Source organism: Podospora anserina, chromosome 3 (assembly GCF_000226545.1).
Source record: "Podospora anserina S mat+ genomic DNA chromosome 3, supercontig 2".
In the NCBI taxonomy this organism is placed as follows: domain Eukaryota; kingdom Fungi; phylum Ascomycota; class Sordariomycetes; order Sordariales; family Podosporaceae; genus Podospora; species Podospora anserina.
The window spans coordinates 1,509,090-1,535,008 of record NW_001914856.1 but is presented as its reverse complement, the minus strand read 5'-3'; the positions used below and the strand labels follow the sequence as shown (position 1 = coordinate 1,535,008).

General features: G+C 54.0%; 9 protein-coding genes across 9 annotated transcripts, besides 2 other annotated features; 4 read left to right on the top strand and 5 right to left on the bottom strand.

The window, feature by feature from the left end:
* Positions 1–507: 507 nt before the first annotated feature.
* Positions 508–2,370, top strand: PODANS_3_6280 (uncharacterized protein; the record flags this gene model as incomplete). The annotated part of the gene is made up of 1 exon (XM_001909396.1): positions 508–2,370. One exon carries the CDS (start codon positions 508–510, stop codon positions 2,368–2,370), a length of 1,863 nt encoding a protein of 620 aa, XP_001909431.1.
* A 1,928-nt stretch (positions 2,371–4,298) lies between these two features.
* On the top strand, positions 4,299–4,715 carry PODANS_3_6270 (uncharacterized protein; the record flags this gene model as incomplete). The annotated part of the gene is made up of 1 exon (XM_001909395.1): positions 4,299–4,715. The coding sequence occupies one exon, from the start codon at positions 4,299–4,301 to the stop codon at positions 4,713–4,715; it is 417 nt and encodes a 138-aa protein (XP_001909430.1).
* A 1,188-nt stretch (positions 4,716–5,903) lies between these two features.
* PODANS_3_6260 (uncharacterized protein) lies at positions 5,904–7,348 on the bottom strand (the record flags this gene model as incomplete). Its single annotated transcript, XM_001909394.1, has 2 exons — positions 5,904–6,786; positions 6,855–7,348. 2 exons carry the CDS (start codon positions 7,346–7,348, stop codon positions 5,904–5,906), a joined length of 1,377 nt encoding a protein of 458 aa, XP_001909429.1.
* Positions 7,349–8,136: 788 nt separating this feature from the next.
* Positions 8,137–9,633, bottom strand: PODANS_3_6250 (uncharacterized protein; the record flags this gene model as incomplete). Its single annotated transcript, XM_001909393.1, has 1 exon — positions 8,137–9,633. The coding sequence occupies one exon, from the start codon at positions 9,631–9,633 to the stop codon at positions 8,137–8,139; it is 1,497 nt and encodes a 498-aa protein (XP_001909428.1).
* A 1,372-nt stretch (positions 9,634–11,005) lies between these two features.
* Positions 11,006–15,210, top strand: PODANS_3_6240 (uncharacterized protein; the record flags this gene model as incomplete). Its single annotated transcript, XM_001909392.1, has 2 exons — positions 11,006–11,184; positions 11,283–15,210. The coding sequence occupies 2 exons, from the start codon at positions 11,006–11,008 to the stop codon at positions 15,208–15,210; spliced, it is 4,107 nt and encodes a 1,368-aa protein (XP_001909427.1).
* Positions 15,211–17,546: 2,336 nt separating this feature from the next.
* On the bottom strand, positions 17,547–18,712 carry PODANS_3_6230 (uncharacterized protein; the record flags this gene model as incomplete). Its single annotated transcript, XM_001909391.1, has 2 exons — positions 17,547–18,094; positions 18,148–18,712. The coding sequence occupies 2 exons, from the start codon at positions 18,710–18,712 to the stop codon at positions 17,547–17,549; spliced, it is 1,113 nt and encodes a 370-aa protein (XP_001909426.1).
* An 877-nt stretch (positions 18,713–19,589) lies between these two features.
* On the top strand, positions 19,590–20,132 carry PODANS_3_6220 (uncharacterized protein; the record flags this gene model as incomplete). Its single annotated transcript, XM_001909390.1, has 2 exons — positions 19,590–19,647; positions 19,759–20,132. 2 exons carry the CDS (start codon positions 19,590–19,592, stop codon positions 20,130–20,132), a joined length of 432 nt encoding a protein of 143 aa, XP_001909425.1.
* A 660-nt stretch (positions 20,133–20,792) lies between these two features.
* Positions 20,793–21,893, bottom strand: PODANS_3_6210 (uncharacterized protein; the record flags this gene model as incomplete). Its single annotated transcript, XM_001909389.1, has 3 exons — positions 20,793–20,996; positions 21,151–21,340; positions 21,403–21,893. The coding sequence occupies 3 exons, from the start codon at positions 21,891–21,893 to the stop codon at positions 20,793–20,795; spliced, it is 885 nt and encodes a 294-aa protein (XP_001909424.1).
* Positions 21,894–22,932: 1,039 nt separating this feature from the next.
* Positions 22,933–22,987: a sequence feature (Short protein (PODANS_3_6200, CAP70556.1) was converted to a misc_feature.).
* Positions 22,988–23,305: 318 nt separating this feature from the next.
* Positions 23,306–23,325: a sequence feature (Short protein (PODANS_3_6200, CAP70556.1) was converted to a misc_feature.).
* A 1,356-nt stretch (positions 23,326–24,681) lies between these two features.
* Positions 24,682–25,673, bottom strand: PODANS_3_6190 (uncharacterized protein; the record flags this gene model as incomplete). Its single annotated transcript, XM_001909387.1, has 2 exons — positions 24,682–25,469; positions 25,538–25,673. 2 exons carry the CDS (start codon positions 25,671–25,673, stop codon positions 24,682–24,684), a joined length of 924 nt encoding a protein of 307 aa, XP_001909422.1.
* Positions 25,674–25,919: the final 246 nt, after the last annotated feature.

Below are 25,919 nucleotides of genomic sequence, written 5' to 3'. Positions count from 1 at the left end.
GGTGGTATGTTGCCGTCCCCAGTCGCAATCACAATTCCCACGATATCAAAATATGGGATAACGGCTGGCTTGCCAATCTTCAAGGTTGGTACGAAGTAGTGCCGATTGAATTGCGGGGCATTCCAACTTTTTGATTGGGGAGGGTTGGGGTTTTATGAGAGAAATGCCCCTGGCAGAAATTTTGTCCCCTCCATGACGGCGGGAGCTTGGGCTTTGCGGCAGCGGTCATTGGTTCGTACCTTAGCTTAGTAGCACTGTAGCGCTATAATCCTTGCTAAAGGTGGGGGCAAGCAAAAGCACAGTTGCGATAAGCTTCGATGTCGACTTTTTCTTGTGCTTTATCAACGCCCCCCATCGTTGACGACGACCTTGACCCCCCGGCGCCGTGACTCCGCCCCCCTTCAAACTGCCGGACGAACCAACCACCGACACGGGAGCATCGACACAACGACACACAGGGCATGCGAGGTCGGGCTGACGGCAGGCCACCATGTTGGACGACAGCCCATGAAAGTCTCCAGACGAATTGACGGGTCGATATGCGGCGCGATCCTCTTTTTGCACCGCCCGTCGTCGTCAACGTCGTCGACCTGGCAATGGCAGACCAATATCTTGCCCGCGTGTTATAACCATGGCGGAGGGTCGGGGAGGGGTTTTCTGAATCATCACCACCGCTCGACAGCCCCGCTTCACTATGCCTTGACCCTCCCGACCCTCCGCCGATTCTCGACCATCCGATTCTGGAGCTCCTTCCGGCCGTCGTTGGCTTATTTAGCAAAGAGCAACACCGCGAGAGCTACACCTCCAGCACCGGCCAAAGACGAAACGTCACCTTTGTGCTCCGAGCCAGACCCAGGGTCAGAAACAGTCCACCCTCCACCAGGCCACTCCAAAGAAGAGCTCCTCGCCCTCGTCGACCCCTACGATGGGGAACCCATCGCGCCCCTGAGCGATTATGTCGAGTTGCACGCCGACCCCTACATGCGCGGTTATGCCCAAGCCGACACCCCCAAGATTTCCCTCGCGAAAACCAAAGAACAAGTCGAGTATCCTGCTCCCGACGAGGTTATCCGCCCCCGGAATCAACAAGATGAACAAGTCCTCTTCGAGCTGCGCTTCGCCGTCAGATACCACCTGATCAAGCCCGAAATGGGCGACCTAGACACCGTTTACTCCCTGTACCAGCGCCTCTCCGAACCGAAAATCCTGCATCTCGACGCCAACTTTCGACATCAACTATTGAAAGCCCTCGGTCAACCTCCCAAGCTGAATGCCAGATCCATGATGCGCTACTTTACTGTGATTGGCGATGTCAAAAACAGCGGGATTGCCCTGACGAGAAGTGAGTGGAACAGGGTCATTCACTTTGGCAGCAAATACGTCGGCAGAATCACAGAGGTGGAAAACGAGCAGGCGTTAAAGATGTGGAGGGAGATGGAGATTGACGCCGGGATCAAGGGGAACGATGTCACGTTCAACATTCTGTTCACTGTCGCCTGTAAAGCGGGCAATTTTGTGCTGGCCGAGATGATTTACAAGGAGATGGAGCAGAGGGGGCATGTGTACAATCGGTATCACTACGTCAGCCTGATTTACTACTTCAGTCTCAAGTACGAGACTGGGGGGATGAGGGCGGCGTACCGGGAGATGGTGGAGCGGGGGGAGATTGTCGACACGGTGGTGCTGAACGCCATGATGTCGGGCTTGCTGAGGGCGGGGGAGGAGACGGCGGCGGATAGGATATACGAGAGGATGAAGGCTGCGAATTCCGACTTGGGGGAGGTGCCGGTCAAGGGAGGGGTGATGACGGAGAGGGCGATCACGCAGGCGTTGATGATGATGGGGAAGTTGGGGAGGAGGTTCCCCGAGCAGAGGGAGAGGTTTCAGAGCATGGCGTTGACGACGCCGGACCTGCAGACTTATAGGATCTTGGTGAATTACTATGGGAAGCAGGGGGATTTGGGGAGGGTGGCGAGGTATTTGGATGAGATGAAGTATTTTCAGATTCCGCTGCACGGGGCGATTTTTTTGGGGCTGTTCAAGGGGTTTGCGAGGCACGGGAGGTTGCACAGGAGTGCGTGGTCGGAGAGGCATTTGGAGGAGATTTTCAAGGCGCTGCTGAGGGCTGTGGGGGAGAGGGGGGGGGGGGAGGTGACGGGGGTGCATTTGCAGACTTGGTTGGTGGTTTGGGTTTTGAGGGCGTTTGATGCTTGCTCGGGGAAGAAGAGGGTGATGGAGGTTTATGATGAGTTGAGGGGACGGTGGGGGGAGGAGGTGGATGAGGGGTTTGTGGGGGAGGTGCTGGGGGGGATGGTGAGGAGGGAGTTTGATTTGCATGCGCAGAGGAGGGGGGCGAGGTATGGGATATGAAAGAGATATTTGCAAAATGAGATGGGTTGGGAAAATACAGGAGGGGGCATGTAACATATTTTATGGGCGGCATTTTGTCACATAAGAGAAACAAAATGGGAGGGCTGGGAGGGACACGGCATCGATGGAGATGCTTGTTGTATACTAGATGGACATGTACATACATATGAGGCTGAGCATCTCACGACATGGAAGATGAGAATGGGACCCGATATACAGCGGTATAAGCAGATGTTGAAAGAAAGACATAACCCGCTCACCTTCGTTACCCACCTTTGGCTCACCTACACTCACCCCAACCTCCGGCACCGAGCTGACCATCATCACCATTTTTGCCTGAATACACAAGTTCATGCGGCTCACAGCTGAAGTCTCAGCTCCGGAGCTTTAAACGCCTTGCCTGTCTTTTGCTGCCATTTTTGGAAGACACCACGGACCGTTGATGTGTGCCGGGGTGAGAAAGAGGGGGAAGGGGGCCGTGCGCTTGTTAGAGGTTGTTCCAGTAGCCTTCGATTGGATGGCGATCACACAATGTAAACATATCAGGCGAGAGAGGGACAAGAGGAACTTTATGCGACCGGGTGTCCGATTTCGAGAGAGATTTGGAGTGTTTTCAGCTTTGAGGATGGGCTTTGACTTTGGGAAGTTGAAGTTGCGATGGTTGCGATGCTCTCTTTCCATCCGAATGTCGACATGTTGGCGCTCGATGCCTCATCAACCTCACCTCAACTATCCATGGTAAGTCAACATCGATATCAGTGTTTGAGAATTTAGAACCAAGCCTTTCACTCGCAACGCTAACGCTCTTTTCTATATCCCTCACCCACCTACCTACCTAGCTAGCGACCCTGCCAGACGCCCGTTTCATAGCATCTTTCTTTCCCTCCCCCCCCCTAGCACCCCAATAGCCGCCTCCGTTACCCAACCCCAGCTCGGCACTTCCCTTGTCCTTTACGGGGCGTTTATAAAGTCTATGCGATCAACCAAGCATAACCTATCCCGCATTTACACGGGAGGGAGCTTTCGGCTCTTGTCATCCACTCTGGTCCAGACCGTTTTGTAGAAGGCAGGGTAGTCCTTGTCTTTTCTCATATCTCTTCAAGTTTCTACCTCCTTGATGAAGCTCAAACCTCCGAGTTGAGCGAAGCGTGGGGGGGGACCGGAACCATATGATATCTCCCTTGGTAAGAACTAGAATGTTTTGATAAAGGGAAGGTTTCAGTTGGCTGAGGGGGAGGAGGTGATCACCCATTCATTCATTCATTCGTTCACTCTTTTTACCCGCCCGCCCGCCAGCCAAGATATAGGCTGACCAGGTGATGGGTGATGGTATAGCATGAAATCTCTGGGGTGTTGTTGTATTCTCTCAAAACGAAAACGAAAAATGTCGTGATCCCGTGTCTTATAGCTCCAACTTGCCCAATTTTTTCTTCTCCCCGGCGTGTGATGTTTTAGTCTCCTTTTCACCTTTTTCTGTTGTGGCTGGGACATCAACATTGACCATGACGAGGACATCATCATCATGACATTTTTTTTTTTCGATATAATTTTGTAAGTAACGTAACAGATGACAGGTCATCATGGACCCTTCCCAACCAACACCACCACCGCTAGAGGCGGACCTCTCCCTCGGCCCCGTCCTCCTTTCCTTCTCGCTGGCAACAGCAGCATCCGCCTTCTCAACAACATTTGTGCGATTCTTTTGCCTTCCACGACAACACAGAGCTGGGAATGGTAGATACAAGGCTGACGACTGGGGAAGCCTCATCGCCACGGTACGCCCCCTTCCATGACCTCTTCCCGTTATGTACTGACAGAGGTTGTAGCTAGTAGCCCTCATCTCGACAAGCTTCACCCTCGTCGAGTCCACCACCTCTTCCCCCGTCCGGGCACTTGAATACGACGTTCTGGGCCGGCCGTGGTATCTCATGAGTGTCACCTTCAGCAAGATAGCCATCTGTCTTGTCTACATGAGGGTTCTTTCCGGGAAGGGGAGTCAATGGCGGTTTTTGTTGGGGGGGTTGGTGCTCGTTATGGCCGTGGTGAATTTTGCTTTCGCGTTGACGGTGAACTTGCAGTGTAGACCGCTCGAAAAGATCTGGAGGGGGGGGGAGGTGGAGGGGAGTTGCTGGGACGTCGGTGTGCAGAGGGATTTTGGGTTTTTCCAGGGGGCGTTTGGGGTTTTTACTTGGTTTTTCTTGGGGGGGTTCTCGGTTGTGATTTTTGGCATGGGTTTGGGGGATGGGAACAAGGGGTGGGAGTATTGGGGGGCGTTTGGGGTTTGTTCTGCGTGGGTTTTCATCTTTCGAGTTTGTGAGAAGAGGAGGAGGGTTGCTAACATGTGATGACCCTACTCAGGTCGGGAATCTTCGCCATTGTCGGGACGGCAAGGACGGCACAAACAAGCGGGCTGGGAGTTTACACCCCCGATCACTCCTACGCCAGCCTCATGGCGACCCTGGAGCAAAATCTGGGTCTGGTCGCGGCGAATATATTAACCTTTGGCACGCTGTTTGCCTCACGCCGGAAGGGGTCCAGGCGGAGGACTCCATTCCAGAGCACCTCCTCCGCGGGCACATCAAGGAGCAGAAAGACAGGCAAGTCCTCGTCAAGCAGAGCGGGGAGCATCACTCGAACCATCACCCGTGCCTCCTCCCGCGCCAGCTCCCACAAATCACTCCACAGCAACAGCACAGCAGCCGAAGTGTCAAACGGACACAAAAGACAGGGGCACTCCGCCAGCGTGAGCAGCCTGGGGAGTTTCTTCCGGGCTGATAACAACAACAACAACAACAACAACAACAACCACGACAAGTACGACGATGACAGGCATAGCAGTAGCGATGATGAAGGGACTTACTTTGAGGGCGAGGAGATCGACCTCGAGTCGGGGAACTGGTGGCCGAGGGGGATCATCAAGACTGTGAGTGTGGAGGTCGTGGAGGAGGTCAACGTTGATTACGTGCCGGATCGTGCTGCTGGGGAAGCATCATCATCGTCCGGTAGTGGTGGGGGGGCAACGCGCGGTGAGGGCTCAAGAAGGGGAGCCAGAAACTCGGTGGTTATCGTTCCACCCCCAAAGGCGAGGGTCAAGAGGGGGAGTGTTGCTTTTGAGGATCGGGCAGAGGAAAGCGAGGAGATGGCCGATTGGGAGGTTATGATCAGGGGAGGGCCGGCGAGGTAATCTGTGATGGGTATGAATGCTTCTTATCCCGCAGGGTTGAGCAGGCGTGGGTGAAACTCTTTCTTTAGACAGGCTTGATTATACATGGGACATGGATGCCGTTGGGAGATTGGGCAGGCGATCACGAAGAACAAACATCAGGAGGCAGCGAGGCGTTGGTGGAAAGCCGAGAGAACACGAGGGGCTGGATGGCCGTGTACAAATAAAAATTGCCTCATGTTCGATGGGACGAACTGAACCACGGCCGGATTTTCAACAAAAGTTCAATATTGTCTCAAAAGCAAACGCAATCATGTCCACACATACCATACCATACCATACCATATATACAACCCATCCTGCAGCCCCCCTAAACCTTCGCCTGAGCCTGCTTCATCAACTGCAGCGTCTTCGTCAACGCAAACTCACTCCTCCTCTTACTCCTCACCTTGTCAGCCTGCTCCTCCGTAAACCCCCTCGCCTCCACCGCCGGGTTATACCCAACCCCACTCACCCTCCCCACCTCCTCACTCCCCAACACGCTCGCCTCCTGCCCATCAGGCCTCTTGTAAACAGTCACCACCGCCGCGCCCCCCAACCCCAAATTATGCTGCAGCGCATACTTCGTCCCCTTCACCGCCCGGTTGTTAGCCCACCCCCTCAGATGCCAGACCAGCTCGGCACACTGCGCGATACCCGTCGCCCCGAGCGGGTGCCCCTTCGAGATCAACCCCCCAGATGGATTCACCACAACCTTGGTGTTGGGCCCGTAAGTGATCGCCCCGCTCCTGACAAACTCGTGCGCCTTGCCCGGCTCGGACAACCCAAGGGCGTCAATAAGACACATCTCGTTGGCGGAAAAGCAGTCGTGGAGTTCGCAGACTTGGCAGTCTCTAGCCGTGATGCCTGCTTCCCCCAGGGCGATCTCAGCCGCGCGCTGGGTCATCTCCCGGCCCACAAGATCAATGGAGGACTTGGAGAAGAGCGATGGCGCGTCGGTGGTGAGAGCCTGACCGGCGATGAGAATGGCGCGGTCTTTGAGGTGGGGGTGGGCGTCGAGGAAGGATTGGGAGACCAGGACGGCGGCGGCACCACCGTCAGAGGTAGGGCAGCACTGGAGCTTGGTGAGGGGCTCGTGGACGGCGGGGGACTGCATGATTTGTTCGAGGGTGTAGACGTCCTGGAACTGAGAGTAGGGGTTGTTGACGGAGTGGGCGTGGTTGATGCGGGCGATCTCGGCAAAGTCCTCTTTTCTGGCGCCATACCTGAAGTCGTGCGTCAGTGATGCATGTCACAAAGATGCGACCAAGAGGAAGCTCACTTCTCCATGTACTCCCTCCCAGCATTCCCGAAGATCTGCGGCGCCCCCGGGGCCTTGCTCAACCCCCTGGTCTGCGCCATCATCACATACGTCGTGCCGATGGGGTTCTCCCTGTCGTTCCAGTGAGAGCCCAAGCTTCCGGGCATCATCTTCTCCCAGCCCACCACCAAGGCGCAATCAGACGCTCCAGACGCAATGAGGGTCCGGCCCATGTAGAGACCAGTAGACCCAGTAGAGCAGTTGTTGTTGACGTTGACGATGGGAATCTGCGTCATGCCAAACTGGTAAAAGACACGCTGGCCAGAGGTGGAATCGCCGTAGCAAAAGCAAGCGACGCCATTGTCGACGTCGTCGTAGGTGATGCCGGCGTCGAGGAGGGCTTTGATGCCGGCTTCGTAGCCGAGCTCGGTGTAGTCTACCTTGCCGCGGGGCTTGATGAACTTGGTCATGCCTACGCCGAGGACGTAGACGGGGGCTTTGGATTTGGGTGCCATTGTGATTGTTGTGTGTGAGGGGGGATGTTTGTTGCCAAGGTTGAATGATCAAAATAAGCGGTATCAAGAAAGAAAGAGTGAAGCGAAAGACGGTTTTATATCTGAAGGTGCTCAATGATACCTACACCCCGGTCCAAGAACGCAGGTCCCAATGAAAGGGAGGCAAACGGCTTCCCCACGTTTGCTTCCCCAGCATTTGAAATGCGGGGATTGGGGTGCTGTGCCGAGGCATCGGAAGCTAGCCAGCATGTTGCCACAGCTGAGCACTCGAGAGGGTTCGCGTCTCGGTTATCTCTGATTCGAGAGATCGTGGAGATGAGCGCTTCATTGTAGATCTGTAAGGGTTTACTTCAAGAGACGAATTGGTGACCCTTTTGGTGAGGTGACGATGCCCATCGAGAGAAGGCTGCTGCCATGTGATGCCTGGTCTTGGCGAGATTCGACCATTTGCTGCGACGAGTTCTGATTTTGAGGAAGCTCGGTCTACCGTACCTCCCCCTCTGTGAGGAACTCGCTATCAAGGCCAATATCAAAGATTGAAGTTTGTCTTTCCAGAGACCGGCATTGTTGGACTCGAGGTGTTGAACGGATTTCGGAGACGAGAGTCAGCACACTTGAGCGGGTTCTTGGCACGCTGCCCGCCTCCGTTTGTGGGGAAGCTCCTCATTGCCAAGGCTCAAAATCTGGGGAAGAGGGGCTGGTGCGGCCTCGGGTTGACCTCCCCTGTTCATGATTGCTCATGATAAAGTAGCTACACCCACATGGGTAACCCATCACATCCTCCTCCCTCACTTTGTAAAATGCAAACACTTGGTGTAAGCATAACTCAGCAAGCCCTGTCTCCCCATCTCCCCCCCAAAGCCAGAATCCTTGATCCCGCTGAAATAAGCCGCAAAGTTCGGCCTCTCACTCTGATTGATCCAAACACTCCCCGCCTCCAACCTCCTGGCAACCCTCTCCGCCTCCTTCAAGTCCCTCGAATAAACCGACGCGCCCAACCCAGCATTCGCCAAATTCGCCCTCCTCACCACATCATCCTCATCACTCCACCCCAAAATCGGCAACACCGGCCCGAACTGCTCCTCCTGCACCAGCAAGCTCCCCTCCTCCGGCCGACTGACAATCGTAGGCTCCAACCAAAACCCCTTCCCACTCTCGGCCACATCAACCGTCTTCCCCCCCGTCCTGATGTCAAACCCCCTCCTCTTGCAGTCCTCAATAATCCCCTTGACAATCTCAAACTGCAACTTATTGTCCACCGGCCCAAACACGCTCGGCACCGTCCCATCCTCCTGGACCTGATACTTTTCCTCCACCTCCCTCACCAACCTCTCCAGGAACTCGTCATAAATGCCCTCGTGGACGTAGATCCTCTTACTCGCGACACAAACCTGACCTGCGTTGAAGAAACCCCCAGAAGCGATGCTCGGCACCGCCTTGTCAAGATCTGCATCAGGAAGCACAATACAAGCATCGTTTCCCGCCAGCTCAAGCGTGACCTTTTTCAAAGTCTTTGCGCAAGCAGCCATGACTTTTTTCCCGGTTGACGTCTGTCCTGTGAAGGATATCTTGTGGATCCCCGGGTGGGAGCACATCGCCGCCCCCAGCTCCGCTCCCCCGTTCAGCACCTGCAGCACGCCCGGGGGGAAGATCCCCCTGGCTAGTTCGATGTGCTTGAGGACGGCGTAAGGGGTGAAGGGGGAGGGTTTGACGATGACGCAGTTCCCCGTCACGAGGGAGGAGACAATCTTGATGTTGGAGAGGATGAGGGGGAAGTTCCAGGGGCAGATGGCGCCGACGGTGCCGATGGGGATGTGGGTGGCGATGACTCTGGAGTGGTCGTCCTCGTGCTGGATCTCGTCCGAGAGGCCGTTTTGGGAGTAGTAGAGGGATTGGGCGACGGCGGCTTGGACGTCGATGTTGGCGAGGATGGTCTGGTAAGTCTTGGTAAGCTGTTGCTGCTGCTGCTCAAACTTGACAAGGTGAGCGGGATGATGAGCACATACGGATTTGCCGGTCTCTCTGGCGAGAACAGCTGCGAGCTCGTCTCCGTGCTCCTTGATGTTGTCGGCCAGCTTCACGAGCAAGGCTTGACGCTCGGCGAGGCTGGTTTGTGACCAGGTGAGGAATGCCTTGGAGGCGGCCGCGACGGCATCTTCAAAGTCCGAGGCGGTTGCGATTGGGCAGGGCCAGAGCTCCTCTTCTGTTCGGGGATCGGTCACGGTGTGAGTGTCTTCGCTTCCGCGGAGCTCATCGTTGATGATGTTGTAGAACTGGAGCTGCATATTTTGTTCCTTCTGTTTATTTACCTAGGTATGTGAAATCGTCACAGACAAGAAAGCGAAAAATGTGGGCGATAAGGAGTGATATATAAGACTACCACCTGGCTGAATCCCGCATGAAGCAAAATACCCGGCCGGCACACGTTTCCCCACCGGATCATAAGCCAACGGCATTTTTTCTGACGTTCGTGTAGGGCTCCATCGCCAAGTCCCGACTGGTGGTTGTTAGAGGTTGGATGCGGAGAAAGGAGGGGTTCCGTCAGTCTAGCGCTTGCTATCGTTGTTTCCGGGGACGGCAGATGGGGTGGCTGCCCACTTGTATATTTGCTACTGGATATAAGGGACTTTAACAAAAGGTCAACAGGCCTTTCAAGATACCGAGTCGATAAGCCCCTCGATAATGAAGTGGCCTTGGATATGCATCGTAGGCCTTGTAAAATCATCGAGAGGTCTTTTACTGGCGGGACCTGATCGTGATACGAGACACCAACATTGAGATCTGAGGCGTAGTTAGTGTGGACGTTGCGAGGACGGAAAACAACCTTGACGTTGGATCGGATGGTGGGAGTGCTTGAGAAAGAAATACTTGGGTTTGTCCCATGAGTCTTTGAAAGTGTAACATGAGTGGGTGCTTGAGTGAGGCCTTGAGGATGGAAGGTGAAACAGAGGTGAAGACACAGGGTTAGGGTATGGAACGCGCCGACAGCCACGCAGTCGGAGGCGGCCGACGTCAAGAGTGGGGACGTCCCCTAGCTGTCTGAACCCCACCCGGCCGATAGGCAAACCTCCAAGACGAACGGCTGCCGGGAAGTTGACCGAACGGTTGGCTTCCAAGTTAGGTGGCTCTTGGTGGAAGTGTTTGTTACCAACGGCTGGCAGCTCATAGGCTGTTTGTCTCTTGTATCTGGTAGTACAGAAGCAAAGGTCTGCAGTCTGCCTGCTTCCAGGTTTCTTGAATGCGGGGAGGTGGGATCGGGCACCGGCGATAAGTGGATAAGCAGCCCTGTGGGCAGCGGGGGAGCTCCGAGAGGCACCCCCGCGTTCAACCGATAAGAGCCTTGGTGGAGGAGGGAAGCTTGCCACGCGCCCGGTGCTGGTGACGTCCACTGCATGCAACTGCCATCCCATGGCCATTTGGTTGACAGAAAGGGGATTGGATGCGGTGATATCTCTTTGTAGCATTAATAAATACCAGTAGTAGCACCCATCTCCCCGACCGACCGACCGACCGACCGGTTCTTTGTTCTTTTTGGTTTTTGGTTTTTAATTCTTGGTTCCTTACTACTCTAGCTCTCCCTGTTTTTGACATCTAGGGAAAGCAACCAAGAAAGACTAGACACTTGGGACGAACACCGCTGGTTCCCCCGATTTCAACATGGCACCCTCCGCCATAGCCACCACCCCCACCACAGCTCCTACAGCCTCTCTGTCGACAAAGTATTCTGATACCATTACATTTTACCTGAACGGCACCCGTGTTGTCCTTGACGATGTCGACCCAGAGGCCACCCTTCTTGAATACCTGCGAGGCATCGGCCTAACTGGCACCAAGCTGTATGTCCCCTTCTCCTCCTCCTCCTCCTCCTCCTTCTCCTTCTTCTTCTTCTTCTTTCTCCTTTTGTATCCCCGGCATATCACTAACATCCCCCCAGCGGCTGCTCCGAAGGCGGCTGCGGCGCCTGCACCCTCGTCCTCTCGGGCTTCAACCCAACCACCAAGAAAATCTACCACGCCTCCATCAACGCCTGTCTCGCCCCCCTCGTCGCCATCGACGGCAAACATGTCATCACCGTCGAAGGCATCGGCAACGTCTCCCGCCCACACCCAGCCCAAGAAAGGATAGCAAAGGGCAATGGCTCCCAATGCGGCTTCTGCACCCCGGGGATCGTCATGAGCTTATACTCGATGCTAAGGAACAAGGCCGACAGCAAAGAAGAGCTCACGGAAGAGGAGATTGAGGAGGGATTTGATGGGAACCTGTGCAGATGCACGGGGTACCGGTCTATCCTGAACGCAGCACAGACTTTTGCCACGACAGGGAGGAAGGTAAAAGCAGCGGCAAATGGGGGCTGTGGCAGGGAAGGGGGCTGCTGTATGGAAAATGGCAGTGGGGGTGGGTGTGGGAGAGAGGTGGATGGTGGAGAGGTAACCAAGAGGTTCACACCGCCAGGGTTGATCGAGTACAACCCCGACACGGAACTGATCTTTCCCCCTCAGCTCAAGAAACACGAGCTTAAACCACTCGCGTTTGGAAACAAGCGCAAGAAGTGGTTCAGGCCGGTGACGTTGGAGCAGCTGTTGGAGATCAAGTCTGTGTTTCCGCAGGCGAAGATTATCGGCGGCAGCACGGAGACGCAGATTGAGATCAAGTTCAAGGCGGTGCAGTATCCAGTCAGTGTTTACGTCGCTGATATCCCAGAGCTAAGACAGTACGAGTTTAAGGAGGACTCGCTGGAGGTGGGGGCCAACATTACGCTTACTGACCTGGAGCATCTCGCGCTGGAAGCACGGGAGAAGTACGGGGAGAAGAGAGGGCAGGTCTTCGAGGCGGTGCACAAGCAGCTCAAGTTCTTTGCTGGGAGGCAGATCAGGAATGTTGGCACGCCGGCGGGGAATCTGGTGACGGCGAGTCCGATCTCGGATTTGAATCCTGTTTTGATGGCGGCTGATGCTGTTTTGGTGGCGAAATCGCTGGGCGAGACGACGGAACTTCCGATGAAAGAGTTTTTCCAGGGGTACAGAAAGACAAGCTTGCCGGACGATGCCGTGCTGGTCAGCATCAAGATCCCGGTGACGAGGGAAAAAGGCGAGCTTTTCAGGGCGTACAAGCAGGCGAAGAGGAAGGATGATGACATTGCTATCGTGACGGGTGCGTTGAGGGTGAGGGTGGATGAGGATGGGGTTGTGGAGGAGGCGAGGTTGGTGTACGGCGGTATGGCGCCTATGACGGTGGCAGCGAAGAGGGCCGGCGAGTTTTTGAAGGGCAAGAAGTTTGCCGAGTTGGAGACGTTGGAGGGCACGATGACTGCGTTGAGCCAGGACTTTGATCTGAGCTTTGGGGTTCCCGGTGGTATGGCGAGTTACAGGAAGTCATTGGCGTTGGGCTTCTTTTACAGGTTCTATCATGATGCGATGAAGGAGTTTGCTGAGGGCGAAAGGGATGAGGAGGCAGTAGAGGAGATTGAAAGAGAGATCTCAACTGGCAAAGAGGACGAGGCGGCTGCGGCGGCATATGAGCAGGAGATTGTCGGCAAGTCGAACAACCATGTTGCTGCGCTGAAGCAGGCAACTGGTGAAGCTCAATACACAGACGACATCCCACCAGCGAGAAATGAGCTGTATGGCTGCATGGTCCTCTCGACCAAAGCCCACGCCAAGCTGTTGTCGGTTGACTTTTCGCCCGCGCTCGATGTTCCAGGCGTGGTGGATTACATCGACAAGAACGACATGCCCAGCTCGGCAGCCAACCATTGGGGTGCGCCGCACTTTGAGGAGGTCTTTTTTGCCGAGGATGAGGTGCACACTGCTGGCCAGGTCATTGGTATGGTGCTCGCCACATCTGCTGCTCGCGCTGCCCAGGGTGCTCGCGCTGTCAGGGTCGAGTACGAGGAACTACCTGCCATCTTCACCATGGAGGAGGCCATCGAAAAGGAGAGCTTCTACAATTTCTTCAGAGAGATCAAAAAGGGAGATCCGGAAGGCGCATTCGAGAAGTGTGACTACACCTTCACCGGTGTTGCCAGGATGGGCGGCCAAGAGCATTTCTATCTCGAAACCAACGCCGCGATTGCTGTTCCCAAGCCTGAAGATGGTGAGATGGAGATTTGGTCCAGCACCCAGAACCCCAACGAAGCCCAGGTTTACGCCTCCCAAGTTCTTGGTGTCCAGTCCAACAAGGTCGTCGTCAAAGTCAAGCGCATGGGCGGTGGCTTTGGCGGAAAGGAGTCCAGATCCGTTCCCCTGAGCTCCTACTGCGCTCTCGCTGCTAAAAAGACCCGCAGGCCAGTTCGTGCCATGCTCACCCGCGAGGAGGACATGCTCACCTCGGGCCAGCGCCATCCCTTCCTCGGCCGGTGGAAGGTAGGCGTCAACAAAGATGGCAAGATCCAAGCCCTCGATCTCGACATCTTCAACAATGGTGGTTGGTCTTGGGATCTCAGCGCTGCTGTCTGTGAGCGCGCCATGACGCACTCCGACGGCTGCTACCTCATCCCCAACATCCACGTCCGCGGCCGCATCTGCAAGACCAACACCGTCTCCAACACGGCTTTCCGCGGGTTTGGTGGTCCCCAAGGCATGTTCATCGCCGAACAGTACATGTCTGAAGTCGCTGACCGTCTCGGCATGCCTGCTGAACGGTTCCGCGAGATCAACATGTACAAGCCGTTGGAGGAGACTCACTTTAACCAACCATTGACTGACTGGCACGTTCCTCTGATGTACAAGCAGCTTCAAGAAGAGTGCGACTATGCCGCTCGCCGGGAAGCAATCACCAAATTCAACGACACACACAAGTGGCGCAAGCGCGGGCTGGCTCTCATCCCAACAAAGTTCGGTATCTCCTTCACAGCTCTTTGGTTCAACCAGGCCGGCGCTCTTGTCCACATTTACCACGATGGCTCCGTCCTCGTCGCCCACGGTGGCACGGAGATGGGTCAAGGTCTCCACACCAAGATGACGCAGATTGCCGCCCAGGCACTCAACGTTCCGTTCGACTCGGTCTACATCTCCGAGACGGCCACCAACACCGTCGCCAACGCGTCTGCCACTGCCGCATCGGCATCATCCGACCTGAACGGCTACGCCATCTACAACGCCTGCCAACAACTCAACACCCGCCTCCAGCCCTACCGTGAAAAGCTCGGGCCCAAGGCAACAATGAAGGAACTCGCCCACGCCGCCTACTTTGACAGAGTCAACCTCTCGGCCCAGGGCTTCTACAAGACCCCCGAGATCGGCTACGTCTGGGGCGAGAACAAGGGCAAGATGTTTTTCTACTTTACCCAAGGCGTCACGGCCGCCGAAGTCGAAATCGACACTTTGACTGGCTCCTGGACCTGTCTGAGAGCGGACATCAAAATGGACGTTGGGCAGTCGATCAACCCGGCTATTGACTATGGTCAGATCCAGGGGGCGTTCATCCAGGGTCTGGGGCTCTTTACGATGGAAGAGTCGCTTTGGTTGAGGAACGGACCGATGAAGGGGAGCCTTGCTACTCGCGGTCCGGGGAACTACAAAATTCCTGGCTTCAGGGATATACCGCAAGTTTTTAATGTGAGCTTGCTCAAAGATGTGGAGTGGAAGGATTTGAGGACGATTCAGAGGAGCAGGGGGGTGGGTGAGCCGCCGCTTTTTATGGGGAGTGCGGTCTTCTTTGCTATCAGGGATGCGCTGAAGGCGGCGAGGAGGCAGTATGGTGTGGAGGCGGGGGTGGGGGTGGATGAGAAGGGGGATGGGCTGCTGAGGTTGGAGAGCCCGGCGACGGTGGAGAGGATTAGGTTGGCTTGTTGTGATCCTATTGTTGAGAGGGCCAGGGTGGAGGCGAGGGAGGGGGAGAAGAGTTTTTTTATTGCTATTTGAGGGGGTGGGAAAGGAAAATGAGGGATGGATTTTGGGTCGGGTTGTATTATAGTCTGAGTTATCTTTTATCCGGTTGAAAGATGGAGGAATACGAAGTGGTGCTGGTTGGATCCGGGAATGTGATTTCAAGTGTGCATGCCTAGATAAAGTGATGGGGGTTGTTGAGGTGGTGTTTTGTTCGTGACAGGCGGAGCAGTTTGGCTATGTCCGGTTGATGGAAGAAGTATCTTTCTGGAGGACGGATCTACATTACTTTTGCTAGAGCGAAAGCTCCCATAAAGCCGTGGTGGGAATCAAGGCATGACAGGGGGTTCGCTCTCCTTAACGAAACCAAAGTTGTTAAAAAAGAGCATTCTCAGCAACTGGAAGTTCTCGGTGTGTTTATTGGCCTAGTCATTTTTATCTAGAGTATTTCCTTCTTTTCGCTTTTTCTTATTTTTTTGATTATTTTTTTTGTTTATTTTTTTTGTTTATTTTTTTTTGTTTATTTTTTTTTGTTTATTTTTTTTTGTTAATTTTTTTTGTTTATTTTTTTTTGTTTATTTTTTTTTGTTTATTTTTTTTTGTTTATTTTTTTTTTGTTTATTTTTTTTTTACAGTATGGGCAGAGAGGACCACGAGGAGGAGCTTCGCTGACTTGTTGATCGATACAGGTTGATCAATGTGTCCTTGATACACTATCGGTTTTCTAGAGACTCCCAAGTGCCATGTCTAAAACTAGGGGATATATGTCTTTTTCTTCCCCATGAATGAACGTATTTCCATCGAACTTTAATATATTTTTTTCAAACATTCCCTTGAACTCTTTCCCGCAGCAAGGCTTTCACATGCTGGTGGTGAGATGTCTTGGCGTTGATGGCTGCCACCGAGAGAAGCGTCGCCACAACGAGTTGCTGCCGGCTGTGGATCATCGAGTTGTACCTGATAAGACCCAGAAGACTTTGTTTTTATATCATGAGCGACTGTGGGGTTTGCAATATCCTCGTCGAGGTTTGTCTTACTTTCAGACCAGGCGCCTGGCAAAGGCTGTGTGTGGCTGTGGCTGGTGGGCTCCACCTATTCAGGGGGAGGAATCTGGACCTTCAAAGGTGGTTTTCTCAACAGGTAAGTGGGCCGGCCCTGTGGCTGCCCTTGAGCCACAGCCCGCGGAGGTCGTTTGAATCCGAGATAAGTCGAGGTTGACTTCCGTCACATCTACTCAAAAGCTTGTGGTTGCTGTGGAGATGCGGCTCTTTGTTTACACCTCCTGAAACCACGTTGAGAGATTTTGTTGAGATTGATGATGAGCTCCGGGGCTGTGCTGCATGCACCGAAGCGAGCGTCACCCCTTTCTCGTCATCTTCCACCAAGTATAGGGTCGAGCAAACGGTTACACACCAAAAGCTTTTGATCGACCGGTCTTTTTCTGGATGGTTGGTGTTGCGGCGATTAGGAGGCACACGACGGCCAGGGGGGGGGGGCTTTGTAAGCGTGGTGAGTTGGTTTTCGAGAGGTTTACTTCTGTGGCTCCGAGCGGGAGGGGTTGTAAGAGGGGAGAGGGGATGGGGGATGAGGAGTAGGAGGAGGAGGAGGGACAGCAGGAGTAGGGACAGCATGAAAAGGGACAGGAGAAGAAAGGGGGGCAAAAGGACGAAGAGCAGGAGGAGAAGCACATCTGCCCGATTTTCATGGAAGACCTGTTTGAGCAGAGCTTCGACGGGGTTTTTGAGTTGCCCTGTCGCCATCGGTTCCACCTCTCATGTGTGCGGCCGTGGCTGGGGTTGGATAGTGTGAGCGGGAATGATATGGGACCGCCTCTCCATTTTGCGAGGGATTGTCCTTATTGTTGACAAAAGGTGACGCTGCTTGGGTTCGTGCGGGCTGCGGATGACAAGATTCGGAAGGATAGAGAGGGTCGAGTGGGTTTGGGTATCGAGTGAGGGATGGGAGGGATCGGATCTCTTTTCTTTTGGGATTGTATATAAGTTATCCATGATTGGGATGTGTTTTTAAGAGAGAATACATACCAAATCATGGATAGCTTATCTACAATCCAAAATAAGAGGGATATAAAAAGGTTGGACAGAAGAGAGCAAAACTATGATCGACCCAGCAAAGTTCGGGAACACCATCGATTGTGTACATAGCACCAGGTTAGATCACTCGTTTATACATACACCTCATCGTACACATCTTCATAATCTCATTACAAGCGAGTGGCAGCAGCGGCATCACAAGCTACCTAGCTTTCCAACGCTTCCACCCTCCCCCTCACTCCAAACACCACTACCATTATCTAAGTATTTATCTCATGCAAAAAAACAACAGCAACCAATACCTTCCCCCGTCACCTCAAACTACTTGTTCAACGAATTCAGCCTCCTACACTGCGGCATGGGAAAGTTATTAGCCAACTCCATCTTGTCCTTGTTGTAAGAAAACCACCCCGTCGCCTGGTCCTTCAGCTCCTGCTTCCTCTGCATCTCCTTCTCACACTCGATCCTCAGCTGCTGCACAAACACCACCTCGGCCTGCCTATCCAACCAGTTGAACTTGGCCGGGGTGTAAGACTTGATGTCGGCCTTGTTGAGGTAGTACTTTGTCTTGTAGTTTGGCATCATCCTCTCGACAGTATACGACGCATACGGCTGGTCAAACACCATGCTCGGCGTCGCCGGCGTCGTGATGGTCGTCAACCCGGAGAAAATCGACGAAATGATCGGAAAGATGAATAAGATGATGATGGGTAAAAGTCCCAGTATCGTCCCGAGCATGCTGGCCGGTGGTTCCTCCTGCCCGGGGTTTCTAGGCCTTGCTCTTGGTCTGCCGCCGCCGAATTGGTGGACTCTTATCCCTGGCCCGCCCATGCCGCCGAGGTTGAAGAAGAATTGTCCGCCGTCCATACCTGTTCACTTGTCAGCATCCATTTCTTTTCATCTCCCTCCCAGAAGTACTCACCCCCAAAAGGCCCCCCAAACCCACCACCCATCCCCCCGCCACCACCCCCAAAAAACCTAGCAAACATTTCTTCAGGACTAATCTCCTCCTCCCAACCCCCGAAACCTCCCCCCCTTGGCCGCCCCCCAAACCCACCCATCCCTCCTCCCTCCCTCGCCGCTGCCCTGGCCGACTCGAATCTACTATCGGGATCAGTCCCAAACCGATCAAATTTATCCCTCTTTTCCTTATCCCCCAAGACACTGAACGCTCTCGCGACCATCTTGAACGCCTCGTCCGCGTGCTCGTGCCCGTTTTTGTCGGGGTGTGTCAGGAGTGAGAGCTTGCGGTATGCCTTTTTCACCTCGGAGTCGGTGCATGTTTTTTGGATGTCGAGGATCTCGTAAAAGGCGGTGGGGGAGCAGCGGCGGATGCGGAGGACGGCGGCTTTTTGGTCGGGGGTGTAGGTGCGCGATTGGGAGCCTTGGTTGTGGCCGTTGTGGGTGGAGGAGGAGGTGCCGGCTGCTGTGCGGGAGCGGGCGGTGCCGTCGCTGGCGGAGGCGCCGGAGGTTTTGGCTTCGGGCATGGTTGCCCTTGGGACTGCGGTGGTGTTGAAGTGGTGGTGGTGGTGGTGTAGTAAAGGGGGTGATGTTGGAGTTGGATATCTATCGGCTGTCGGAGACGGGGGGAGTCGCAAGACCGGTTGGTGGAATCAGGTTTATCTGTCGCAGCAAGAATTCTCTCTTCTGAGATTGGGAGAGCGATGATAAAAAGCAACAAGAACTGCCTTTGCGAAAAGAGAGGTCGTAAAAAAGTTGGGTTGCGATTGGATCTTGCAGAGTCGAACGCAAGCGAAACACCACTGGTGACAGACAGCGACAGGAGGACACACCGGAAAGCGTGGCTTTTTTGGAGACCGCCGCACACTGACTGCAGCGCCCCCACACTCGCTTTTCTATATCACCCCCACGAACAACGTCCTTCCAGAAGTTGAAATGAAACGCGGAAGCCAAAAAAATAAGATGATAGATTTGTTGAATATAGTTCAATTCAGACATCTATTTTCCATTGTGAATCCATCTCACACCTGTGACACTGGTGAGTGAACTCTTTCTCCTGCTGCTGTTCCAGAACCATCTGATTCTCCAGATGCCAGGGACAACAACCCGTTGGCCCGTGCGTGACGTTTTTTTCCCCGGGGGCGCTGTATCGGTTGCTTAGTCATCTCACTTGCCCTGTCGCAGCGGCAGAACCAACCAAACGACGTCACTGGTTTGTGGGGGAAAAGTTCATTATGGATTTGTGTGAGTGAGTGACTGAAGAGTGAAGCGAGTGAAGTGAGCGACAACATGTGGAGATGAGACGACGAGATATTGGAGACTTACGACCGCACTGAAGCTCTCTATTCAATCGAATACTCAGATACCCGTCTTGGAACCGTCGACCAAATACCAGTGCTCAGAATGGCTTCAACAAACCAAGACAAAGTCACCTTCCGTGACACCATCCGCGCCTGGGGCAGTAAGTCAACTCCTAAACACCACTCTCACACATCCCCTATCTGCCCCACCCTCCTCCCCTTCTCTTTCTTCCCCCTCCTCATTCACCATCTTGATACTAATGCACACCCAGCATCCTCCATCCCCCCAATGACCCTCTCCTCCCTAGCCCTAGCCCTCCACCTCCGCCCTTTCCAACCCCTCCCCTTCCTCTTCTCCCCCCTCCTCGCCTTCTCCTCCTACCTCACCCTCGCCGGCTTCAAAGTCGACGGCGCCGGCACAAACGCAGCCTGGTCAGGCATCTACGTCCTCCTCGCCTCCCGCCGCTCACCCCCGGGCGGCGTCCGCCAAAAGTTCATGTCCCTCCGCGGCGGCGTCCGCGGACTCGCAATGGGAATCGGCGCCATCAACACCGTCTGCGGAGCCTACGTCTACGCTACCGGCGACCGCAAGGCAGAAGAAGAAGAGAGGAGGGAAGTAAACAGGTGGGGGGTGTATAATGATTAAAACTTGCTACTGAAAACTGGAGATAAAAAGACTGAAAAGGGGGAGATGGCAATAGGATTTCGACGATATGGCATGCGAGTTCAAGGATGGAATGACACAAGGCTGGTTGTTTGTCTTCTCAAAATTTGCATAGTTTCTATCGACGCTTCTCCCACCAGTTGCCCAGCAAAAGAAGCACGGCAGCCACACCTAGCCAAAAAGCTCAGCATGGACATACCCGGGGGCGAGTAATATCACCCCCATGTCTCTTGTCTTGTACATATAAAATATACTATACAACTAGTGTAGCATAGTCCCCCTCAATAAACGGGTTCTCACTCAAACAAAGACCCAAAAAAATGTACCTAGAGAGACAAAAGAAAACAAAAAGGAGGCTACTAGGGAATTAAAAAGATGCTAGCCGCCAATAAAAAAATAACTAAAAAAAAACGCCAGGGAGACCACTTCAGCACTTGATCAGTCTCCGCTCCCTTGTCCCAACGAGTCTTGAGGGGTTTCTATGCCACTATGCCATCCGTCCCAAAAATACCGATGCAGTATACCAAAGGTAAGGGGGTTGTGAATGCAATAATATCAGACAGCCTCGCCCATGGTGACTCGTCCCACGATCCCTGCCGATTTTTCCTCTTGTCCCAATCTACCCAAAGCTGTGTCATTGCACTACTCTTCCAACACTTTGCCTCGCTGAGGCGCCGCTGATATTAGCTTGGTGCCTGAAAATAGCCAGATGACGGTCATGATGAGGGCGAAGAAGGTGGCTCGGAGGAAGTTTCGGGTTCGAAATGGCAAGGTCACCTCTCGAAAAAGATTCGAAATGTCGGCCGGCTCAAAGCCGGTGATGTAATTTACGTCACAGTCTCGGACCTTCGGCTCAGCGTACCTCTTGTACTCGCTAAGCACGTTGCCAAGCTCCCAGCCAGAGAGTTTGCGCACCACACCAATGACACACCCAGTGCGATGCTGTCATACTGTCAGAGAACTGCTTCGCAATAATGCCAAATCCGGACTGAAATCATACCTTGCCGTGATTGCAGTGAATCAGCAATGGGTGATTCCTGCGGTCCAGAACCAGCCGGAGAATTGACCTCATGGTGGCAATCGGGATGGCCTGCTTCTTGGTGCCCTTCATGTCAAAGACGCAGTGGTTGATGCCATTCCTCTCAATGAACTTGTCATAGCCTTGTGGGAACTCTTTTTGTACAAGGGTGCTGCGTTTCATGTTAGTAACAGCTTCCTTGCAAAATGGAAGAGCAGAGTGGGTGGTGCCTACACAATTGTCTTCAACTTCAAGCCCTCGATAAAGCCGTAGTCCTCCGACTGTGGGAAACTGCTTCTGTAGACGCCTGGAACAACGACACCAAAATTGGAGGGCCGGCCCTCGGTTGGAAGTATCCTGTCCAGCTCAAGAGCTGATATTGAGCCAGACACGAGGTCGTCATTTGGCGGGTGAAAGGCATCGCGGGGTCCGGTGGTGGATGTGCGGTGTTTCTGACTTGAGAGCTGAAGCTGTTCCACATCTCTCTCCGGGTCGGCGGCATGGACTGATGGCGATGACTCGAGGCTAGATTGACTGCTGTAGGTGGTAGATGTCGACGCCGTGCTTCTTCTCTCGTCCCCGTTGGCCTGATATTCCAGTGTTTGTTTCTCCATTTCGTCTTCTTCGATGTATGGCCGAGCACTCCTCTTGGACATGACAACTTTCCCTCCTTCAGACATGGCGAAGAGACCGAGAGTCGTTTTTATGGCAGTGCCAGCACCCATGACAGGAGGTAATAGGTAGAATGGGTGAAGCCAAGGTTGGGTAGTCGTTATGGGGCAGATTGGGAAATGTCGGATCCGATCAGACCAGGAAGTGGGCGGTGGAGCAGTGGATGGCGGTCGCCGGGGTGTGGTCTCACGGGACGGTCGGAGGAAGCCGTGAACAATGCAGGCGAGAGGTGGATCGTCGGCCAAGGTGGTCGGGTCGGTCAAGAAGGCCGGGACTCTTTTTGCTTTTTGAGTTTTTAGGAGGACGAAGTGGAAGTGATGCCGGGAGTCGGGGACCGGGAGTCGCGAGTTAGAGCGGGATGGTTGGGTAATAAGAGTGGGTGGCTCGGTGGGCAGGATCAGAAAGAGATCCTAGGCACCTCTGAGTGGAGGGCGTTGCTGGTGATTACGGTTTCCCCATCTTGACAGAGAGAATTGAGAAGGTTCTTTGGGATTAAAAGAAAGGAGAATGGAAAAGGGGGGCTGCCTTGCCTGTCGCAAAGCAAAAAGCAGGGCGAGAGGGTGCTGTGCTGTGCTCTGGCAGCTCGAAGCGATTTGGTTTGTGGGCTGTCGAAGGTAAAACAGTGAAAGAAAGTCAAACGTGTGAGGGTGCGGGTATGGGGATGGGGTCCTGGTTGTGGTTGATGAGTGGGCGCTCCACCAAAGACGGTGGGGTGGTGGTGGCTGCACAGTGTCAATGAACGGGCATGCCACTGCGCGAAGCGTCCAGCTGTCCAGCCGCGGGACGACGGGAGCTCAAACTGGGTTAGGGTCACGGAGAAAGACAAAGTCCGTCTTTTTCTTGATCTGGAATTCTCTCCCCCTCTCCTCTCTCTTCGCTCTTCTCTCCTCCCTCTGCTACTCTCTCTGACGAAAAAGTCGCCGTTTCCTCGCCACCAACAGCCAAAAAGAGCTGGAAGAGTCCCTGCAGTGAAAGCCTCGTCGAGGCACTCTAAATCCCTGTCCGTTACACCGAGTCTGTACCTGTACGGAGCTACGTCGGGGTTAAACGTTGAGAACAGAGGTAACAAACTCGAGTTCCTACCTTTGCACAATGACATCTTTCCCCTCCCACAGCGCCGTCAGCGTACGCCATGCAATTCCCCCAGGTCGTACCCCTTCCCTTTCTTTGAGATTGGTGATATTTCCCGTGATTACACATCACAGAATACAACCCCAGGCCGCGGGCGGGGGATACGGTTAGCAACAATGCTGTCGTAGAACCGTCTCGTTTCCCCCACACGAACTCTAGGTTCTCCGCTTCTTGGCGGCGAGTCGCGTGCATAGCGCACAGCATAGCACAAAAGTCACCATGTTCTTCTTTTCTTTTCATCACTTGGGACTTTTCCATGCGCTTCATGTGGCTGCTCGAAAGCCACGTTGACAAGTGGATGATCAGTTTGTTGACGCCTGATCTAGTAGCGTAGTGTACCCGCCTCATCTGTGACCGAGCGAACGCGCGGAGGAGATGCCAGATCGCTGCACGCTCACACGGCACACTTCTTCCCTCAGAAGCGAGGCGGTCAATCAAAATATCGATCTAGACTCGCTACCCGGATGGATCCGATTTGGGTGAAACATTATCCATCCCCCAAATCGTCGAGTCTTTTCTGTCTATGCAGCCAAGTCTCTCAAGAGATGGGAAAATCCAGTTCATTGGTAGACCTGCCCACAAAGAAACATACGATTTCTACATCATCAATAAGAACACTGCACTGCTCTTAATACCGCAGATATTTCCAATTCCCACCCCCCCCCCCCTTCTCTCCCAAACTCAACCCGTCTCTTCGGGACAAAGGACACTGCGAAGCGAGAAGATGGAATTGGAAAGCTCTCGCGTGTAAGAGCTATGTCGCGGCCTGGATTCCGCGTCGGCCTGGCACAAAATACGTCATAGGCCCCTCCAGCTAATTGTATTTTCTGGGGTCAAGGGTGTGTCCGTGCACTCATCAGAGAGAACCCTGAGAAAACACCCCACGCAAATCAAACTTGTGTTTCACTGTGATTGGTAGAAAGTCAACACAGTTTCTTGACGCTATTTCCACTTCCTGAACAAGAGAACAAAAAATCAAGAGACTGAACTGACGCAGTACACTATATTTTCCACGCTCGCGCGTTTACCAGTTAAAAAAGCGAGGCTTGACGGTGGGATTGTGTTGTGGTGGATGTCAAACTCGGCAATGCAAGCCCCTAATGCACCCCAGTTTGGATGCACATCCCACGCTGGGCCACCCGGGATGTCAACCGCCCGCTTTCGAAACCAACAAAACAGCCAAATCCCACGCCGCAGTTCGCAGCTGGTTTCGCCAAATGAACCAATCTGAGGAAGCTTGGGGGGGGAGACTGCTCTCGTGATCACACCCAAATGAAGCCTGGAATTAATAACACCGAGCAAAATAGGGGATGGTTTCGAACGAAGCCAGTTCTTGCTTCTCACTAACCGCTTTTGGTACCCGCGAACCATTCCTCAAGGCCTGCGCCCTGTTGTGTGCAGTCACGTGTTGCGCACGTGACACCTGGCTGTCACCGATCGCACACTTCTTACCACATCTGAGAACCGATATGGGACAGTTGGAGAGATATTCCCCTGCGGTGAAACAAATAGATGCATCTATGCAAGACTTCTACGAGTTTACAGTCGACCTCGATATCCTGTTCGACCGTAATCCCGGTAAAAAGTCCATTTTCGTCGACCTCATCTCACTCACGATGTTTACCAGATCTCTCATCATCCCTCCATGTTCATTAACCACATAATCACGACTCGGTCAACCCACATGCTCACCACTACCAATCTCACACATCAACCCAACCTCCCCGGCACAAAAGGATGCCCAGCACTCAACCCCCCATCCACCGCCCACGCCTGCCCATTCACATAACTACTCTCATCACTCCCCAAAAACAACGCCACCCTCGCAATCTCATCCGCGTGTCCCCCCCTCTTGAGGGGATTCAGCTGCCCAATCTTCTTCTGCGTCCCCCTCTGCCTCGCCATCTCAAACACAGGCGCCGTCATCCCCGTCTCGATCAGCCCCGGACACAGCGCATTAATCCTCACCCCCGTCCCCGCCAGCTGATAAGAAATCGTCTGCGCCATTGACACCACCGCCGCCTTTGAAGCCGAGTAGCTCGTATCACCAGCATTACTCCTCAACCCCGCCACCGACGCAGTAGCAATAATACTCCCCCCCGGAACCTTTTTACCTGGACTGGTCTTTTGCATCGCCGGGGCGGCGTGCTTGGCTGCCAAAAAGACAGACAGAGAGTTGACGCGCATCGTTTCCATGAAGCCGGATGGGTCGACGTCGGTGAAGAGGGCGTTGGGGCCGATGGTGCCGGCGTTGGCGAAGAAGACGTCTAGCCTGCCGTAGGTGGTCATGGCGTGGCTGATGACTTCAACGACAGAGGGCTCGTGGGCGGCGTCGAATTGGCGGGTGTGGACGTCGACTGAGGGGTAGAGGGTTGTGAGCTCTGCTTTGTGGGCGGCGAGGTTGGAGGGGTCAAAGTCGCAGATGTAGACTGCGCGGGCGCCGTTTTGGGCGAATTGGTGGGCTGAGGCGCGGCCGATGCCGAGGAGGGAGTTGGCGCCTGGGAGGTTTGTTAGCCCTATGTTGATGTGTTTGAGTATAGGTGAAGGGTATGATATATGAACTTACCAGTGATGATGACCACCTTGCCGGCGGCTCGGGGGGTGGTGGATTCAGGGGCTACTTTGATGATGGGGGCGAGGCTGGAGCTGCCGGAGAGGTGGTTGGCCGTGGCCTCGAGGCGGCGTTTGGCTTGGTCTGACATTGTGATGGAAGACTAACTACTACTTGGGACGTGAGGAATTACAGGGTGAACTTCTCATCAATTCAAGAAGATTGAGAGGACCTTTTAATGAGATGGACGGTTGAGCATGTAGGACGGTAATGCTCGGTGTGAAAGGCGGGGATGCGGTTAGGTGGGGCCGAGCCGAGGCCAACGGAGCATCCGACGTCAATGTCTCGGTTGGGAAAACCAATTCCGTCTTCATCTCCATTGCCAAATGGATTTTCG